The sequence below is a fragment of the Polychytrium aggregatum genome (genome assembly GCF_025602895.1).
Source record: "Polychytrium aggregatum strain JEL109 chromosome Unknown BJ171scaffold_17, whole genome shotgun sequence".
NCBI classification, from domain to species: domain Eukaryota; kingdom Fungi; phylum Chytridiomycota; class Chytridiomycetes; order Polychytriales; genus Polychytrium; species Polychytrium aggregatum.
Window position 1 is genome coordinate 338,426 of NW_026516219.1, and position 18,865 is coordinate 357,290.

General features: G+C 60.5%; 5 protein-coding genes across 5 annotated transcripts; all 5 read right to left on the reverse strand.

Moving 5' to 3' along the window:
- BJ171DRAFT_90531 (uncharacterized protein) lies at positions 1 to 5,552 on the reverse strand. The gene is made up of 14 exons (XM_053115983.1): positions 4,983 to 5,552; positions 4,740 to 4,772; positions 4,377 to 4,592; positions 4,150 to 4,236; positions 4,027 to 4,056; positions 3,803 to 3,856; positions 3,529 to 3,650; positions 2,077 to 3,402; positions 1,914 to 1,957; positions 1,591 to 1,770; positions 1,281 to 1,460; positions 750 to 1,182; positions 499 to 563; positions 1 to 377 (listed from the first exon to the last, which is right to left on the reverse strand). The coding sequence occupies exons 1-14, from the start codon at positions 5,239 to 5,241 to the stop codon at positions 104 to 106; spliced, it is 3,303 nt and encodes a 1,100-aa protein (XP_052966922.1). The 5' UTR covers positions 5,242 to 5,552; the 3' UTR covers positions 1 to 103.
- Positions 5,553 to 7,071: 1,519 nt separating this feature from the next.
- On the reverse strand, positions 7,072 to 12,667 carry BJ171DRAFT_442072 (uncharacterized protein). The gene is made up of 9 exons (XM_053108086.1): positions 11,811 to 12,667; positions 11,570 to 11,655; positions 11,199 to 11,446; positions 10,793 to 10,928; positions 10,217 to 10,641; positions 9,807 to 10,029; positions 9,265 to 9,527; positions 8,871 to 9,068; positions 7,072 to 8,587 (listed from the first exon to the last, which is right to left on the reverse strand). The coding sequence occupies exons 1-9, from the start codon at positions 12,610 to 12,612 to the stop codon at positions 7,225 to 7,227; spliced, it is 3,744 nt and encodes a 1,247-aa protein (XP_052966923.1). The 5' UTR covers positions 12,613 to 12,667; the 3' UTR covers positions 7,072 to 7,224.
- Positions 12,668 to 13,203: 536 nt separating this feature from the next.
- BJ171DRAFT_423892 (60Kd inner membrane protein-domain-containing protein) lies at positions 13,204 to 14,434 on the reverse strand (the record flags this gene model as incomplete). Its single annotated transcript, XM_053107633.1, has 3 exons — positions 13,204 to 13,464; positions 13,642 to 13,743; positions 13,853 to 14,434. Coding segments are annotated over 3 exons (945 nt in total), but the record flags the coding sequence as incomplete, so codon positions are not given.
- A 97-nt stretch (positions 14,435 to 14,531) lies between these two features.
- Positions 14,532 to 15,478, reverse strand: BJ171DRAFT_90574 (uncharacterized protein). Its single transcript, XM_053115984.1, has 2 exons — positions 15,358 to 15,478; positions 14,532 to 15,184 (listed from the first exon to the last, which is right to left on the reverse strand). Exons 1-2 carry the CDS (start codon positions 15,426 to 15,428, stop codon positions 14,791 to 14,793), a joined length of 465 nt encoding a protein of 154 aa, XP_052966925.1. The 5' UTR covers positions 15,429 to 15,478; the 3' UTR covers positions 14,532 to 14,790.
- A 1,115-nt stretch (positions 15,479 to 16,593) lies between these two features.
- Positions 16,594 to 18,776, reverse strand: BJ171DRAFT_90593 (uncharacterized protein). Its single transcript, XM_053115985.1, has 3 exons — positions 18,469 to 18,776; positions 16,830 to 18,389; positions 16,594 to 16,725 (listed from the first exon to the last, which is right to left on the reverse strand). Exons 1-3 carry the CDS (start codon positions 18,664 to 18,666, stop codon positions 16,714 to 16,716), a joined length of 1,770 nt encoding a protein of 589 aa, XP_052966926.1. The 5' UTR covers positions 18,667 to 18,776; the 3' UTR covers positions 16,594 to 16,713.
- Between the last annotated feature and the right edge of the window lie 89 nt (positions 18,777 to 18,865).

Below are 18,865 nucleotides of genomic sequence, written 5' to 3' on the forward strand. Positions count from 1 at the left end.
CTCGAGGAGGGAGGGTGTGTGGTGGAGTGAAAGAGTCGGATGACGATGATGATGATGATGATGATGGGCGATGGGGGGGGGCCAAAACTTCAGTTGGGAATTTTTAGACCTGGGCGCCATCAACGACCTCGACAACGGTGCCGTCGGACCTCTTGATGAGCTTCTTGACCTGGGTGTTGTACTTGACGTCGTTGCCAACGCCCTCGCTAGTGACCTCGTTTTCAGTGATGGTCTGGGTGCCATCAGGGTTGGTGACGATGGTCTTGCGGACAGCCTTGCCGTTGGCGCCGTTGCGGATCAGGTCGCGGAACTTGGCATCGTCAGCATCAACCACGTCCTGGGTGACGGTCTGGGTGCCGTCGGCGTTGGTGACGATCCTGGGGGCGGGTAATGGCACGGGTTTATAACGTTAGTGCGACGCAGACGTCGATGGCTCGCTTATGGGAGGGGGTGCACATGATTGTTTGAAATAATGCGCCGACGGCGAACGGCACTTACTTCTTGCGGATGACCTGAGTGGTGCCAACCTTCTGGGTGGTGTTGGTCGTGGTCGTGGTGACGGTCTGGGGCGGAAGGCGGGGATAGAGCCGCAGGCGAATTAGAAACGGACTCGGTCTAGGCTCGGACACAGCTGCAGTGTACGCGGGCCAAAGGATATTCGCGCAGGTAGATTGCTGCCGAAGGAGCGAGCCCTTCCCCGGCGATGAATGAAAGATAGCCAAGCCCTCCTAGTCGCAACACACACTCACCTCCTCCTCCTCGGGGGTGTTCTGGGTGGTGACATAGCTCTTCCACTCGTCGTCGTGGAGGATGTCACGGCCATCGGTCGAGATGGTCTCCTCGGTGGTGGTCTCCGAGCCGTCGGCCTTCTTGACGATACGCTTCTTGATGACATTGCTGACCGAGGCGACAGCCGACTGTTGCTCGTGCTCGGGCACCTCTTCCTCCTCAACGGTCTGGGTACCATCGGGGTTGGTGATGATACGCTTTCGAATGACCTTGCGAAGAAGGGAAGAGTTGGTGACGGTGGTGGGCTGGCGGGAGCTTTCGTCGTCCTCGACAACCTCGACACCGTTGACAAGGCGGCGCACGGTAGTGACACTGCCGGCGGGAGGCTCGGCGCCCTCAGGGAGCTCCTCTTCAACGACAACCTCGGTGCCGTCGGGCTGGCGGATCACACGACTGCGAGGTAGATGAGCGTAATATGCATTGTTAGCGGAAGGCTCAAGAGCGACAGTGGGCACGTCTCTCCCATGGCCACGGTTATCAAAAAAGCGTACCGAACAATGCGCTTGGTCTTCTGGAGGATGGACTCGTTGGTAGTGGGGACGGCGACGACGTTGGTCTTGCGGGTAGTGGTGGTGGTGGTGCTGTTGCCGTTGGTCTCGGGGAGTTCGACGCCCTCAGGGAGCTCCTCCTCGACAACAACTTCAGTACCATCGGGCTGGCGGATCACACGACTGGAAGGGGTTGAAAATGAGCAAGTCACGTTTGATAAGTGTCGGGCCCATAATTGCACAGTGATCCCGATGCCTCATTCGCTGCAGTGGGCACGTCCCTCCCATGGTCACGGTTATCAAAAAAGCGTACCGAACAATGCGCTTGGTCTTCTGGAGGATGGACTCGTTGGTAGTGGGGACGGCGACGACGTTGGTCTTGCGGGTAGTGGTGGTGGTGGTGCTGTTGCCGTTGGTCTCGGGGAGTTCGACGCCCTCAGGGAGCTCCTCCTCGACAACAACTTCAGTGCCATCGGGCTGGCGGATCACGCGTCTGTTCGGGTTCACCCCGCAAAGCGATGTGGCGTTAGACAACGTCGATTAAAGTGGCGCCGGTGGAACGCAATCCCGTGTCCGTGGCCTGCGCCCCCTCCGATTCCACCAGTAGATTCCAGAAGGCCAAGCATAGGAGCTTACCTGACAATGCGCTTAGACTTTTGGATGGTCTGGGACTGCGAAGGCTGCGGAGAACGAAACAGACGCGAATCGAATAAGTTAGTTTGATCTTATGCAACCACAGATGGGGGAGGCCTAGGGAAAGGCTGCCACCCAAGAGAAGGGCCTGTCGCCGACAGCTTACCTGAACAGTGGTGGTCTGGTCCTTGGATTTGCCGGTGACGAGGGTGGTGGCGGAGGCAACGGCGCCGGTAACGACGTTGGTGAAGCGCTGGGTCCAGCTGGACTCGGTGGTGGTGGGGGCGGGGGCAGGGCCTTCGGCAATCTCAACGGTGGGGATTTCGGGGAGATCTTGCTCTTCGTCGACGGGGGCAGCGGGGATCTCTTCCTCAACCTCGACACCGTTGCGGACGACTCGGCGACGAGTGACAACCTTAGAGGTCTGGGTGGTGGTCTGAGGACCGGGAACGGGAACGGGAACAGGGACAATGGTGTCGTCCTGGACGACTTGGACGACTTCGGTGGCGGTGTGCTCATGAGGATGATCGTGGTCGTGGTCGTGGCCGGTGCAGGTGCCAAGGTGGTCGTAGGTGTGCTCGGGAATGACCTCGTGGATGGGGTGGGGGACGTGGTGCTCCTCGACAACCTCCTCGACAATCTCCTCCTCGGTCGTGGGAACAAAGGTGATCTCGGACTCCTCGGTCTTAGTCTTGGGGTGTCTGATGCGCTTGATGGTCTTGGAGACGGCCGTGGTGGTCGCGGCGGCGGCACCGGCAACACCGAGGAGAACCTTCTCGGACCACTTCTTGCCGGACGACTCGGTGCCGACGGGGGACACGGGGACATCGAGGGTCTCATCGGCGCCGGGGACGGGGACAGAGTTGTATTCGGTGGTGGTGGTTTCGGTGGGGCCCTTGGCGGGGACTTCGGGAGGAATCTCATCGGTACCATAGATGGGCTGAGAGGGGATCTCGGGCAGGATCTTGTCTTCTTCGGTGGGAGCGGCAGGAACCGCCTCCTCTTCGACATCGTGGTGCTTGCGGCGACGGGTCTTGGTGACGACAGCAGCGACGGTAGCGGCGGCAGCGGCGGTGACACCGGCCAGGATGCCCAGCTTTTCGCCAGTGTGAGGTGCAGGGGCGGGGGTCTCGTAGCCAGAACCCGAGGCAACAGGGGGCACATTGGCAAGGGTGGTGTCCTCAACAGGGGCGCCGGGCAGGGGCTTTTCTTCCTCGACAACGGCGCCGACTTCGCTGAACGACAAGCGAGAGCCAACGGTGGCGACAGCGGGCAGGATAGGGGCTTCCGAGGGCTGGGTCTCGACAGGGACAGCGACGTCGGTGTCTTCGCCACCACCAAGGACAACGGGGGCAATGTAGGGAATCTCCTCGACGTTGGTGCCGACAGGGACCTCCGCAGCGTAGCCGCCAGTCTCGAGGTCGTCGACGATTCTGGCAGCGCCGGCCGTCTTGGGCTTGCGCTTGACCAGACCGGCGATGAGGAGGAGAGCCTGGAAGGTGAGGTAGCATGTTAGGTGATATATACAACGATGGCATGTACAGAGCGGCATGAGTGTTGCTGCACATGCGCATGGCCTCCTCTCGATTCATCACCACATGCGGCATCACGGAATTACCAGGAAGAGGAGGGTGAGACCGCCACCGACACCGATCGCAACGTTGTTGGTAGAGTTGGGCGGGTAGATCAGGCCACCGCCGGGGATGCCAGGGACAATAGGTCCGTTGGGGCCGAAGGGAGCTGGGGAGTGGAAATGCAATGGGAAAGAACGAGCAGCGGCAGGGAGGATCGTCAGTTACCAGGGTCGCCAGGGATCATCCGTCGCTATGGGTAACGCGCGAGGCTTTGGGCCAGCACCTCCGACTGCTCATGCATGGAGACGACGGCCATACTTTCGGGGACGTTGCCACCGGGGATAACGGTTCCGGGGGTGGGGGTGATTGAGGCTGGTTGGAGGAGCAAGAGAGAGCAAAAATTAGTTGGGTGTTAAGCCCACCAAGTGGGTGAGAGACACGACACGGCGGCGTTTAAAGGGAGATCCAAGAAGCAGCGATTGACAGGGCATGGCTCTATCGAACGGTTATAGGGCTATGATATAGCCGGAGGGAATACGTACTGCCGCCGGAAACCGAGCCAGAGACAGCGCCTGAGAAAGATGGGGGGGGAATCGATCGTCAGAAACAGAAAGGCCAGAAACACGACCATTGGTCGAGACACACGGCTGGACAGCAGACATTACCACTCGGGACGGGGCCGCCAGGAACAGTGGCGCTCACGACGCTGCCACCAGAGGCTCCGCTGGGAGAGCCAGGGACGTTAGTGGCACCTGGAAGCAATACGGAGGGATGGTCAGGAAAGTGCCAGGGCCAGGGCCAGGGCCAGGGTCAGGAAAGGGACATGGACATGGACGCGACCATTCGTGGCTGGGACGAGTTTCGCGAGGACCATGCGCCGCTGCAAACGTACCACTAACAGCGGGGCCGGCAGGGACGGTACCGCTGACAACGCTGCCGCCAGAGGCTCCACTGGGACCGTTCGGACCGTTCGGGCCGCCACTGGGGCCGTTGGGGCCGATCGATCCACCGCTGGGACCGTTGGGACCATTGGGTCCGCCACTAGGGCCGTTGGGACCATTGGGTCCACCGCTGGGGCCGTTGGGGCCATTGGGGCCGTTGGTGGGGCCTGGACATGATCGAGGAAGGATGTAAGGTCAGAAAATGTCCGGTTGGGTGGCAAAGGAGGCTCAGCTCAATTGGGCAGGATTTGCAGCTGGATCGAGGCTTGGATCTGCTGTCTGGCGATGCAGGCACAGAGTCGGCAAGGGCTTACCTCCAGGAACGCTACCGGTCAGGGTGACAACGACTGATAAAACAGCACAGAGCGAGCAAGGGAGGGAGAGAGGTGTCAGCGAGGACCATGCACACTTGGATCGCGTCGGGGAGATCGTGCCCGGGCCTGGTCGGGGGATCTGCCGGCCTGAACCCAGCCAGACAGCGCTGCAGAAGAACAACAGGACACCAAGCCAAGCCACATATCTCTGGTCTCATCAGCAAGAGCAGTCAAAGAACGCACCACCGCCAGAGCTGCCACCGCCGGGGGCGGTGGTCTGAGTGCCGATGTAGGTGGTGTAGCCATTGATGACGGTCGGGGTGCCGACGTAGACAGGGGTGCCGGTGGGGGTGTAGTTCGGGACGGCGGTGGGAGTGCCGGTGCTGGTCAGGCAGTCGATGTTGACGGAAGGAGCGCGAGCATAGACGGGAGCGGCGGTAATGGTGGTAGTCGGGGTGGGAGTGAGAGAACGCTTCTCAAGATGGGGTGGCATGGCGACCATGGTGGGAAGGAACTGAGGGGGAAGGAGCACAGCAGCAGAAACGGCAGCCAGCAGAGATGGTTGCAAAGACAAGCGCTTTCAGATTAAGGCTTGGACGAGCGAGAAGACCAGGGCCAGCAGATGGCGATATTCTCGAGGCAGAGACAGGGCAAGGGCTGAAGACTCGTTCGATTCGGCAGCCGTCCAGAGAGGCGGGAAGCGCGAGGAGCGAGATAGATAAATAAATAAGCGTCGCGGGAGATGCGGGCCGGGAAAGCAGAAGGCGACCAAGGGCAAGGCCGAGCGACCAGCAGGATGATATATCGGCCACGAGCCGGACGGATGGAGAGCCGGCAAGAGGCGCCAGGGTGGATGCGGCGAGAAGAGAAGCGCGGCGCGGCGAGACGGTCCCCGAGCAGCGCAAGAGAGAGCAACAAAGAGCGGCGACAGTCTTATTATTTTTCTGATTTTTTTTTTCTCTCTGGCGGACGAGAGCGGCGAGAGCGGCCGCGCAGTGGGGCTTGCTGTTGCGGATGTGGTTGTGGCGGTTGTGGTGGTTGCTGTGTGGTGGTGGTTACTGTGTGGTGGCGGTTACTGTGTGGTGGTGGTTGCTATGGTGATCGCAGACCGTGGCAGAAGCATCGATAGCAGCATCGATAGCAGCATCGATCGCTCTATCGATCGCTCTATCGATATCGACAGCAGCCGCTGGTGTGTCCGCGGCCGGAATTGTCGCAATCGCCCGCGGTGTCGGCGCTGCTGGTGGCGAGATGCCCGAGTGGAGCAATCGACTCTCATCCACCACCACGTCTCCCGCAAGCGCCCTCTCTGTCCCTTGCAGGCGGGGGAGCTACACCCTTGCCTGACGCAAGCCTCGCGCTGCACAGGTCGATGGTGCGGGGGGGGAGGGCAAATGGAGCTGCACAGCAGAGCAGACACCCGGCGGCATGCACCAGGCAGGACAAGCCAGAACATGCCAGGACCACCCAGGTCAAGACGACCCAGGTCAAGACAAGACGCATAGAGCCTGGTGGGACGCACCGCACCATGATGGGCATATCGCGCCGGAAGAGCTCTCCCGCGACAGACATGGGCTGCGGCAAAGTGTCCTGCCGGCTGGCACAAAGGCCGGGAGACAGCCAGCGGCGCGGCCCTGCCGTGCGACGGAGGCGTGTGTACACCACGCGTCGCGCGTCTGTGGCGGTGCGCTGTGCGCGCCGGTGCAGTGTCTGTTGGCGTTCCAGGAATCAACAGGAAACAATAGGAATCAATAGGAAGCAATAGGAATCAATAGGAAGCAATGGGAAGCAATGGGAATCAATGACCGGCTGCGACTGTTTCTCCAGCAACATCCACCAGCAACATCCACCAGCAACATCCACCACCACTCGGGCTGCACCCGCCCATGTGCCGATCCATGACTCAGTCCAAATGCGTCGCACGCCATTCCCGCACGCCGCTGAGTCAATCCCGTTCGCCGCCGTCCTCTGCTGTGCGTGCCACCGACCTCGCACAGGCCTGACCCTTCCTCAGCACCATCCGTCGCCGTCGCCGTCGTCGCATGACGGAGGGTCCTTGCGCGTCTCGCTGCCGCCATGCCCCGTCCTCCACCACCGCGAGCTCATGCAGCCGGTCCCATGGTCATCTCTGTCAATGGATCCGCCAGCGCTTCCTTTCCGTCACATCCCAGTCGCCATCCGGCTTGCTACCTTCTCGGGCTGCGCCTCGCATGGCTTTCGAACCATCGGCCAGAATCAAAGGAGCCTCCCCCCTCGCCGGTGCCCCCTGCTCCTGAGATGGCGCATTCGGACAGCGGCAAGGGCGCTCGAAGAACGGTCGACCGAGAACGGCAGCGTCGCACCACAGCATCACCAAGAATGGAGCTGGCTGCAAGTTCAAAATACTCCAGCGCATTCTTGGACGAGGTCTGCAATTTCTTCACGTGTTGCTGCAGGGGTGGCAGGCCAAACAACATGGGTGGTTTCTGCATCGGCCACCGCGTCTCTATACAACCAAAGTATTCCACTCCTCATCGCTGAACTCGTCATCGACCCGCTCATCGTCGTCATCACGTCCGTCGTTGTGGCTGTCCAGGTCGGCGTCTGTAAACGACCTGGCCTTCTTGGAGGATGCACCGCCGTCGCTCATCGCCCCGGACTCGGTCTCGCTTTCCGAGGAACCTTGGCGGCTCGAGGCTTGGGCTTCGGCTCCGCTGGACACACCCGCCTGTTGCGGATCCAGATCCGCAAACGGATCCACCGCCGCCATGGCAGGAGCTGCGAGGTCCAGGCTTTGTTCCATCTCGAGCAGATTGAACGGATTGTCGCTCACCGTTTTCTTGTGCCGACCTTGCATCTGCTTGTACAGCGCGACGCCCGGCAACTCCGAGCTGCCGGTGTGCTGAGCCGTCCTGGGATCATTCAGAGCCTCGTCGCCGTGGAGCCCGCCGAGCCGGATCTCGCCTTCAAGCGTGACCCAACAGCACTTGACGTCGCGCACCCAGTTGTTCTCGACAAACTTTTGCTTGACGGCGACGAGTCGATCGATGAGGATCTCTTCCACCGCCTCGGAGGTCAGCCGCGTCGTCTGCGACCCCAGCATCAGAACGCAGTCGTCGTCCGAGATCCACTTGATCGACAGCACAATGTCGGACCCAAATATGGGCTCCAGCAGGATCTTGACGTCGCGCGAGTCCATGCCAAACTGCAGCCCTTCGAGGTACAGCGCGTTCATGCTGACCTGTCGGGTGTTCACGACCTCCAACGGCTTCAGCGCATTCGTCGACGCCGCCGCTGCTTGGGCGCCAACAGTACCAGGTCGGTAGCTCACCGCCGCCGTCGAGAGCAGCGGGGCTGGGACCGCCGGCATGCGGTTGGCCTGCTTGCGGACAATCACCGAGCCGACTCCGCGCTCCGCATCGACAATCTCGGGCGACAGGGAGTAGAATGACGCCAGCTCGTAGAGAAAGTTCATGGCCGTGCGTTTGCCGTGAGGAAAGTGCAGCATGCGTTTGGATTCGTCGCGGACAAAGGCCTCGAGCTGCGACTCGATGCCCTTGACCCACGTCATGTTGCCCTTGGCAAACTTGAGCAGCGTCTCCGTAAACTCGGTACCGGTGTCGTGTCCTTCGATCGTGATCCGCGAGGTGGGCGTGATCTCCAGGGCCGCCGCCAGGCGACGGTTGCGCTCCAGCAGCGCACATGAATCGTCGCAGAGCAGCGTTTGTGGCGCCTGGCCGAGAGTGTGCTTGCTGCCCCCGCACACAACCTGGGAAATCCGGTTGCCGCACTTGCACGACTGTGCAATCTTGAACAGACAAGGTCGGTCCTCGAGACACTCCTTAGAGCCATGGCAGTTGAATCCGCATCTGCATATACAGCGAGCCGCGATGGTGAGCACGGAGTGTCAGAGTTGAGACGCAAAACAAAAGCCCATCGAGTCGCAGAGAACACAGGTCACGGCATAAATGGCGGCACCACACCATGGGCTGCACAACGACACTCTCTCCCACCCGGAAGCAGCCGCAAGGAGCTCTTCAGCGTCATCCGCGACGACTATTCGCCGCCGCCACCCACCAGCACGCCCATACACCCACCAAGCCCGCTACAGCCTCGCAGCTCTCCCAGCAGTCATTTGCTCGTCGTACGCACCTGTGCCCACACGACGGGCGGATCTTGCCGCACTTGTCGAGACACTTGAAGGCTTCGCCGTCGACGCACGCGCCGCTGTGGCAGAAGCGCCGGCACGTATGACCGCAGGGCGAAATCACCTTGCCGCATACCTGGCCACACGACGGCACCACTTTACTGGAGCATCGGACGTTGTTCATTTTCTTCTTTCCGCAGGCGCTGGTGGAATGCAAAGACACGGGATGAGGAATACTGCGCGGCAGGGATGCAGGCCGAAAGCAGCACAGCGCAGGCCGAAGTATACTAAGGTGTGATACACTAGGATGGGCTATACTGGGTGCAAACCCCTGCGGGCCATAAAGTGGCGCTGGCAGGCTACCTCAACCAGCGACATCGCCTCAATCGGCTTACATACCAGTCTCGCTCCACAAACAGGACGCACGGCGGACAAGTCTCCGTATCGGGGTGGCAGTTGTGTCGGCTCATGGTCGGATGGCCGCAGGGAAGCGGACGGATGCAAGGATGCGAGCATTTTGGAGGAGGAGTGTTGCACGGTATCGGCGGGAAGACGACCGTGCGTCCGCAGTGGCATGATAGCTCATCAAACGAGACGCCTTCGAAGCAGTCGTGGCAGCGGCCGTTGTGTCCACAGGTAAAGGTGCACTGGTGGAGTCCGCACTGAGGGCATAACAGCCGAGCGTGATGGATTCGAAAACAAGACCACGAAGATAAACGGCGGGTGAATACAGCAGCATTTGGCTTGCACCGACCCAGTCCAGGATGAGAGCCGGCCAGCAGCCGATCTGCTGTATCCATCACCCGAAAGACACAAAATGCATCGACCACCAGACCCCCACAAGCGATCGACGGCGATGGACCCTGCCGCCTGCTCCTCCCGACACCCACTGTATCTTTCCGCACGTCTCAGAGTCACGGCTTTGGACCACGAAGCCCTACCTTGAGGGTCTTGCCGCAGACCTCTTCACAGATATGATGTTCGAGTGGACAGCACCGTGACCCGCACTGATGTCGCTTGCAGTGCTTCTTTGCCGTGCAGACACGGCTACAGACCGGGAGCTCAATGTCGCCGTTTGGCAGCTTCTTCAGAGTATTGCACTCAATCACGAACTCGGTCCGGCCGCAACGGCATGGCAACGACACGCTCTGACCACAGGGCTCACTGAGTGAAGAATGGCCGTGCAAGAATCGAGGGACACATTGGTTAGTATTGAGTATCTGCGACAGGATCTGAAAGAGTGGCAACGCTCCCCCCCCCCCGAGCTCGCTGATTCTCCCCGTGGGAGAGGGAGCCCAGATCGAAGCAGGATCGGGCTGCGCTTTGCATCGGAGAGGCATCGAGGACTCACCACTCGCCAGCGTGGCATCGGAACCGACAACGGTGCCCGCACGGCAAGACCTTGCCACATGTGTTATCGCAGGTTACGACGGGGTCGGCACAGCTGGTGCGGACGACTCCGGTTCGCTTGCAGATCGCCTCGACCGTTTCCGACCCGCACGGGCACCTGAACAGCACCGACGGATCGAGCGGGCAAACGGAGGAATGTCCGCCGCCATGACAAGGGCGAGGGCAGGTGTGAATCCCGCATGGATACTCGTGATCGCACTTGGTGTCGCAGCTCCAAGACACGCACGGCGTTCCGCATTTGAGCTGCTTGGTCGATCGGCCGCACAGACACGGGTGGTCGATATTGACGGTGCAGGGGGGACACTGGCCCTGGTGGCACTTCCATTCGCAGGTATGTAGGCCACAATTCAGCTCCTTGCCACAGACCTGGAAAGGACACATCGACAGAAGTAGTGGGGAGAGCAGCGATCAGCGGACAAAATCAGCAGCGAGGACAACTCAATAACAGGATGAGTGCAGGAACGTAGCCACCCAGACGGCGGGTACAAGTACACTCGGCAGAAAGAACGCTACGAACCTCGCCACAGCTCTTCTCAAATGTCATGTTCAAGATTTCGGTGCATCGAACCACAAAGGAGCTGCGTCCGCAGTAGCAGGACACGGGTGGCGCCATGAGTTCGCACGGTTTGCATGGGCCAGGATGGCACGGGAGACTGGACGATGCAGCAAATGAGGGGTCGTGTCGCATGGCCGAGTTGACGTTTGCAGCGCAAGAACCATGTGTCCAGATTGAGTTTCATGACGGACATTGGATTGCAGGGTAAAGATGCATCGAGAAATCAGCAAACCGGAGCGAGGGGAGAATGCTCATGGGTCCGCCGAGCCAGCGGGGCCACGGAACAAATCCAATGGACCGAACCGGACCAGGCGAAACCATACGGACCCGCACAGTCACCAGCCCACCAGAGCTGCCAGCCACCTACGTGCACTTGTGCGGACATCCTCGCTCGCGGGAGCATGTCTGTCCGCATGAATGCGGTGTGATAAATCGATTGAAGGGCGGATCCTCGATCTTGCCACAGAAGCACCGATACTCGGAGGGAACCTCGGCAACGACAGACTGGCAGCCGGGACACCGCCAGCCTGGATTGGACGCCGATGACGACGACGATGGAGCGGGCTGTTGGGCCGCCTCGTTGCTGGCCGAGGAACGGCTCCATTTTCCGATACACTAAGACGCCAAGCATGTGTGCATGTTAGTGGAACGAAGTTGGGTTGGGGAGCTGCACACACTTTCAGCATCGTTGTCGATCGAGGAGGGTACAGGATTTGCTCGGCAGGCTCTCGAACCCACTTTCAGATGGAAGACGTGGCTGCAGGTGCTGCAAGACCACACTGCGTCCCTCGGTCGGACGTTCTCGTAGCAGATCATGCACTCGTCTGAAATAGAAAAAGGAATCGAGTAGGCGGGGGAGGGGAAACGACATCAATAGAGTGGCTCGGGAGGCAGTGGGCCGCACGACATGGGAGCGCTTCACACACAGATAGAAAGCACATTGCCGATCACGATTTGATTCGGAGGAGACTTGACTTACAGTCGCCGTTGGTCAGTCCTCTGGCCAAGCTGCCGAGCTGGTCATCCTCATCGACGATATCGCCGAGGTTGTGGTGGATCTTTCGCCGTGGGCCACTCGACCGGGCGGATGCGTTGGCCAAGGTCTCTGGGTCGCTGGTCGACGAGACCGCATCTGGCCCATGGAAGGTGCTTCGTGAAGCAAGCATGGAAGAGCGGGCCGCGGCCACTTGTGGCTGCGGCTGATGCTGATGCTGATGGGGATGAGGATGGTGGTGTGGATGGTGGTGATGTTGGTGGTCTCGCTGAGGAGTACCAGGAGCAGCCGGTCGGCCCTTTCCCTTTCCACGCGATTGCGGTTTTCGGGATCCTTCCGAGACAGGGGTGCTCGGGGCCGAGGCTGAGGCTGAGGCCGAGGCCGATGAAGCTGGTTGGGATGCTGAGATACCCTGCGACGATGACGGGGGCTCCGCTCGAGACGGGTTTGAAGGCCGCGATCGCCGGCTTTGCTTGGAAGGGGTCGATGAAGGGGCATCGCCTGGACGAGGGAACGCCCGCGGCTTGGAGCGAGTGCCGCTCACAGAGGTATCAACGGCGATATGGCCTTGCTGCGGAGACTCGGATGCGGGTGCGAGTGCGGGTGCGGGTGCGGGTGCGGGTGCGCTCTCTTGACGGGGGGGATTCGAGGATGAGGGTTTTGGGTTGGATCGATGTCGGCGTCGCCTGGACGACGAGGCAGAAGGCTCGGCACTGCCGGAGGACGCAGCGGGAGCGACAGAGCCCGGGACGAACGGCGAGCTGTTCGGCGAGAGCGTCGACTGCATGACGACAGCAGCAACGGCGGGTGCAGCAGATGCAGGCAAGAGCGCAGTGGAATCAAGCATGGTTGTCGGTGGGGATCTTTTGGGTAGTCGCCGGCAGTCAAATACCCCCGTGCGTGAGTGGCCAAGCCGCGATTTGCGACTGCGGCGTGCGGCTTTTGCCATCGTCATCGGCTGCTGGGCCATCGGCGGATCCAGACAAGGCAGAGAGCGGCCTGCGGCTCCAGCGGGAACATGGCAGGCCTTGATTGCAGCGGCATTGCGGCGTCTGCCGAGAGCGATATCAAGCGACAGCGTCCTCCAGCTCCTGCCGATAAGCTGGAGAGAAACGATGTGCGGAGCACCACGCAGGAGCCCACGATTGGTACTGAGCCGTGCGAGTGGCAGAACACACCGCACCACACTCCCGCATCGCAGTGTCAATGTCAGAGGATCGTCGCCACAGGCGACCGACAGGGTGTATTCGAGATACTGTTCTCTAGGAAACTGGGATTGCCAACCAAGACGGGGAGCAATCACACGGGTGGAAATCATGCGGCCAACGAATGACCGGACTTGAGGTCAGGAATCGCTGCAGCATCCGTTCCTTCTGCTTTAGCTGCGCTTTCGGGGCTGTGCGGCCTGCGACGAAGCTTTGATGCGCTTGGCAGCCTCGATGTTCTTTTGCTGGGCCTTGGCCGACTGGAGGAGCTTTACAGAGCCGAGGGTGCTCAGACTCCCCGAGGTTGTGGTTGAGGAACTTGCCGGGCGGGTGATGGGAGGAATGTTGAGCACGGCACGGATAGCATTGTTCTGAAGCACCAGGGTCTGGATGATCGTGAGGACGCTGGAGGTGACCCAGTAAATGAAGATGCCCTGAGTAGACGGAGAGTGGCGTTGGTTGGTGAACGAGGTACAGAGCAGCAGCAGTGGGCAGTGCGCCAGACGGCAAACATCGCATCGCAAAGACTGCCGGACAGGCATAGTAATAGAGCATATTCGCAGCGGCTTGCAAAGAGAACGCAGTGCTCGGGCAGGTGTGCAACCACATACCATGGGAAAGCTCTTGGTGACGCCATAGGCCAGCAGCGACACGACAGAGATACCGATGATGAGCGGGGTCGAGACGGGCGTGGCGCCGGTCGCCGAGGCAGCCTGTGGATAGCGATCGCAGATCATAGATGGTCAGCACAGCGAGCCAAAGCGCCATGGCAGATACGACCCGCGAACATCAGAGCCAGCGCCATCGACAGACAAGACTTACGCCAAAGCTAGTGATGATACCCGCAGTAGCCAGCATGGGCAGTATCTGAGTCGGATCCTCAACAGTCAGATCGGTAAACCAGTAGGCGCCGCCGGTGCGGAAGCTGGGGACCGGCAGATTGCACATGTCGCGAATGCCAAGGAAAAACGAGATGAAGACGGGCACTTGGGCAAGACCCAGGAGCGACGTCAGCGGGTTGATGCCGTGGTCCTTGTAGATCTTTTGCAGCCTGCGAGTGGCCTCCATCTGCTTGGCCATGTTCTTGTCGGCGCGGGCCTCTGTGATCTCGGCGTTGACTGGGTCGGTCAGATGCTTGATGTTTTGCATGCGTGCCGCGAAGCGCTGGGTTTTGACGACCAGCGGGAAGAAGGCTACTCGGATAGCGACCGTGGCGCAGATGATCGAGGCATACCAGGGCATACCCGTTGTGACAGCGATGGCCTCGATGCCGGACTGGACGAGGCCGGGGGGAAACAGGCTACTGAGGCCTAGCTCCTTGAGATACCCAATGTAGATGGGTGCGTTCTCGGCCACGGCTGCGACAGTCTCGGAAGCAGTAGCAGCAGAGGTCACCTCGGACGTAGCAGGTGCTTCGCCGGCGAGCAAGTCGAGATCCACCGGCGGCGGCGGCGCCGCATCGGCAATGATGCCCTCGAACTTGGGTGTTGATGTGAGTTCCTCGACATCTACCGGTGCAGCGGCCTTGGCTGGCGCGGGGCTGGAGCCGAATCCGAAAAACGTCCGGTGTTGTTGAAATGTGAACGTCGCCGGGCCAGCGAAGGCAAACTGGCGAGGACGGACGACAGCGGCAATCGTGCGCGAGGGGGTGTGCGCAAATCTGGATATGCCCAGTCAAGGACAGTCCGATGAGCAGCCGCATCGGATCAAAAGCACATCAGCCGCGTCGCATTTCATGGGTACGATTCATGGGTTGCAATTCATGGGTTGCAATTCATGGGTTCCAGGAAGAGACATGTGTCGGAAGCGTCGAGTCGGCCGTATTGGATCGATTGGACGGAAACGGGACGCCAGTGGTTGACGTCAAACCACAGCATCGCGCCATGAATCCAACAGATGCGACAGATCGACAGGTGGAGAGTGATGTTGACGAAGAATGTGCCGTCGCATTGAAAGAAATTTGGCAGAGTCGAGCGATCGGTGGTCGAGACGAAGATCGCCCCCCCCCATTGAGCCGACCGGTTGGAGACGGAATAGCAAACGAGAAGACATGATGGAATCATGGGGGTGAGGAACATGCAGCGAGCACAGCCAGCACAGATACCGTGGGATACACCAATCTGGCCATGGCTCCCTGTGTGTGCCGCTGGCAAGCTTGAGCGCATACATGCGTCAGATGCTTTGGTCGCCATCGAGATCGCCGACGAAAGAGCGGGCTGCATCGACGACCAGGGCTCTGTCGGCGGCTGAGCGATGCAAGTGCCATGGCTGCCTGTGGCCTCTCAAAGTCATTGCCAAGATCGCTCGGTCGCGGCAGCGGTACATACCCGGTGACGATCCGCGGGGATAGCCGCAGGCCCAAGGGCCGAGCAGCAGCAGCAGCAGCAGCAGCAGCCATGGGTGGTTGTTCAGGGGCACTTGCTGCACGGCGACGGCGATCGCAGGTCTTGGGCGTGCGCAACATGGCCCGCATATCCCTCCCGACGACGCAAACGCAAAACCGCTGCGCAATGCTGCGCGCGGCTGCTCTGGCTGCGCACTTCATTAGCCGCGCCCAATCAGCCGCAGCGGCCGAGCTAATTCGCCCATTGGCCGCGGCAGCGCGCACGTGTGTGCAACAAGCCCCTGTGCGACCGCCTCCGATCACACTTTTCTTCCTCCCACATCCCACGTGATGCTGGCGAGGGCCGACGCCGTGGGTATAAATTGCGGGCCTCGGCCGCATCCCTCTCTTTTTCCCCATCGACCAACTCTAAAGGATCATATTTATAGTTAGTCGTCTAGTCTTCGTTTTCCAAACGAGACACACACATCACCGTAGAAGATGAGCCGTTACGCCACCATCATAGCGGGAAGTGCGAAGTTTCAGTGTCTGGTCTCTTCTCTGAAGGACCCCTGCTTCGGTTGAAGACTGCTCTCGTTCCTGCATCCACAGGACGAGAACGATGGTTGGCGTGGTCTGATACGGTCGACTGTGTGTGTTCTCGGCTGCTGCCTGGTCGCTGTGGATTGAGTACGAGCAGGTTGTCCTCGTCCAACCAGCATCGCTGATGCGCTCGCATGATGCACAAAATGGGGATGGGTGTATTCGCCATGACAGGAAACAAATTGCATGTGGACAGACAATAAGGCGGGTGTGAAGGGTCAGAAGTAGTAGGGGCGTTACTGCGAGAAGTGCATGCTGGTCTTGGACCGCAGCGGCTGCGCCGATCGGGTTCTCCTGGGCGGCGACTGCGAGCGGCTCTCCGGTAGCGACACCCCGGCTTCGTCGCCAACATCGATGAAGACGAGTTGTGCTGATTTCTTCCGCAGCCGCTGGGCGAGGATGCTGTCGCGGACATCGAGGATGTCGGAGCCGATCTGGCATGGAGAATCGCAGAGCGGTGTGTGAGAGATGAGTGCGCATCGACTGCGAACGGCCATGGCAGGCATGATGTGTATGTAATCGCTGCGACGGCCCTACCATCCTGATGCGCCCCAGTATCCCACCCGTCGGTAGACTGCCCGGCCCAGACAGCACATCTTCTTGCATCGCCTCAACTTGCTCGTTCTGGAGCTCAAAAGCCCGTCTCGTGGATCTTGTGTGGTACACTGAACTTGGGGGACTCGTTGCCACCCATTCACTATTGCTTTCGTATCGGCCCGAGCGGCCGCGGCCATCCGGCGAGGCTGTCCGGCAACGATCAATGGGGCCGCTGACAATCGCGGTGTTAGAGAAGGCAGTCGGTGGGGGCATGAATGGCGGGGGCATGAATGGCGAGGGCACGACGTCTGTCGCAGCATCGGCAAAGGAACACACCTGCTCCGGCTTCTGTCCGCCGAGGTGCTCCATGTCCGAGCCCGCCAAGGACCATGGGGGCGACATGGTCCGGGTGCCTGCAGCGCGACCTGGATCGGAAGCAGCTGGGTGCTCGGGGTCGGTGTCAGGAGAGAGTGCCCGGAACGGTCGCTGGTGAGCCGGGTCGGAGTGGCCCGCATGCGGGGCAGCGGAGCGGCCGGCACCGGATTCAGCCAGACTCTGCTCCCGGCGCTTCAGAGCCCTCTGCAGAGTCTCCAGGTCGGTGTCATAGCCCGTTTTCTGCTTGAAGGCCAGCAAAAGCGACACCACGAGGTTCGTGTACTGCTCGCGCTTGGCCTCGATATCCTCGGCTGGGGCATTGCCGCGCTTCATCACCGCTGTCTCGGACTTGAGAATCTTCATCTTGCGGAGCTTGTCGCTCACCTCGGGAAGGGCCAGGAACAGGGTATACAGCTCCGATGCCGCAGGAGGGGGAGGATGGCTGGGAGCCGGGGTCGGAGCTGGCCTGGTGGTGGACCTGCTGCTTGGCTGGCTCTCGGATGCGCCCGCTGGGTGTGGTGGGCGAATGGTCCTACTGACGATCCGGAGCACCTCGCGGATGCTGTAGAGCGCCCGCTCGATAATGGCAATGCCCGTCGATGCATGGATTCGAATCTCGTCCGCAGTGAGGGTGTCCTGGAGATGCACCGATATCCGGGTTTGCTGGATAGCAGAGAGGTCCCGGTAGCTCGGCTCAGAACCAAAGTTTGGTACGGCTGCCTCGAAAGTCCGCTGCACCAGATCGAGAATGCTGGTTCCGGTGGGTCGGGCTGATGCCTCGGCAGTGTCGCCCGGAGACTCGAACGTCACTCCCGACGTGATGAGGTTGGCACACTGGAAGATGGACCGGATTTCCTTGCGAGCAAACTCGTAAGCGCGATTGATGTCGCTCTCAGCCTGGCGCGCCCGTCGCTGGGAGCGAGTGAGGTCGTTGCGCAGGGAGTCGTTCTCTGCCTCCAGAGCACGAATACGCTGCTCGAGCTGCCGGCGGGTCTCTTCGTCGATTCTAGCCGAGCGCTGCGGTGAAAGTTCCGAGGAGGCGTCCGGGATAGAGAGCCGAGCAATGGCAGCTTGCGGGGGCTGAGGCGAGAGTTTAGCGTCCGAGTAGTTGGCGCTGGTGCGGGCTGCGGCGGAAGCGTCAAGCGAGCCAGAGTCGTCGGCGTTGCCGTCGTCGATGTCGACACCGGTGGCGCCGAGGATGTACTGCCGGATCTCCCTGGTTGCCGCGACGCCCGCAGGCGACTTGCGCTTGTTGTTCATGGCCGTCATATCAACTTGGCCCTCCGTCACCAGGAGTTTGACCAAGCCGAGATCACCGCTGCGAGCGGCAAAGTGGGCAGGCGTGTTGCCATCAAAATCGGCAACGTTGGGATCAAATCCCTGTTCGATGAAGAAGGCCACCAAGTCGTATAGGGCCTCTCGTGCCGAAGCCGGGGCTCCCGAGTCGCTTCGCTTTGCTGTGTCTTCTTCCAGTACCGAGGCCTCGGCAGCAGTATCGGTGTCAGCCTTGGACTTGTAGGGCTCCTGGAAAAGGCACAAACAGTTAACAATCCGCACACCAGCGCCTGCGCGATCGGCTCTACAGGCAGTAGGGAGACACTTGCCCGAAGGAGGTAGTGCAGGCAAGTCTTGCCGCTTTTGATGTTGCGAACGCTGATGTCGACGCCCTTCTCGACCAGCTTGCGGATGACCGCCGGGCTGGCGGGGCTCTGCAGGGGACGGACTCGGCAGGCAACATGAATTGGGGCCAGGCCGGTACTTGGGTCGATGTGGTTGAGGTTGGCGCTGGAGATGACATGGAGCAGCGACTCTAGATTGTGGAGATCCTGGCGCTTGATGGCGCTGATGAGCGTGATGTGGTTCTGCGAGAAATCTGGGGGGCCAAAGGGCGAGAGCTCAAGCTCGTTTGATGAGCCCGCCAGGGATGGAGCCGATTGGTCAGGCCGGGACCCACCCTGGTTGGCAATCATAAAGACATAGTTCTTGAGCAGCAGCTT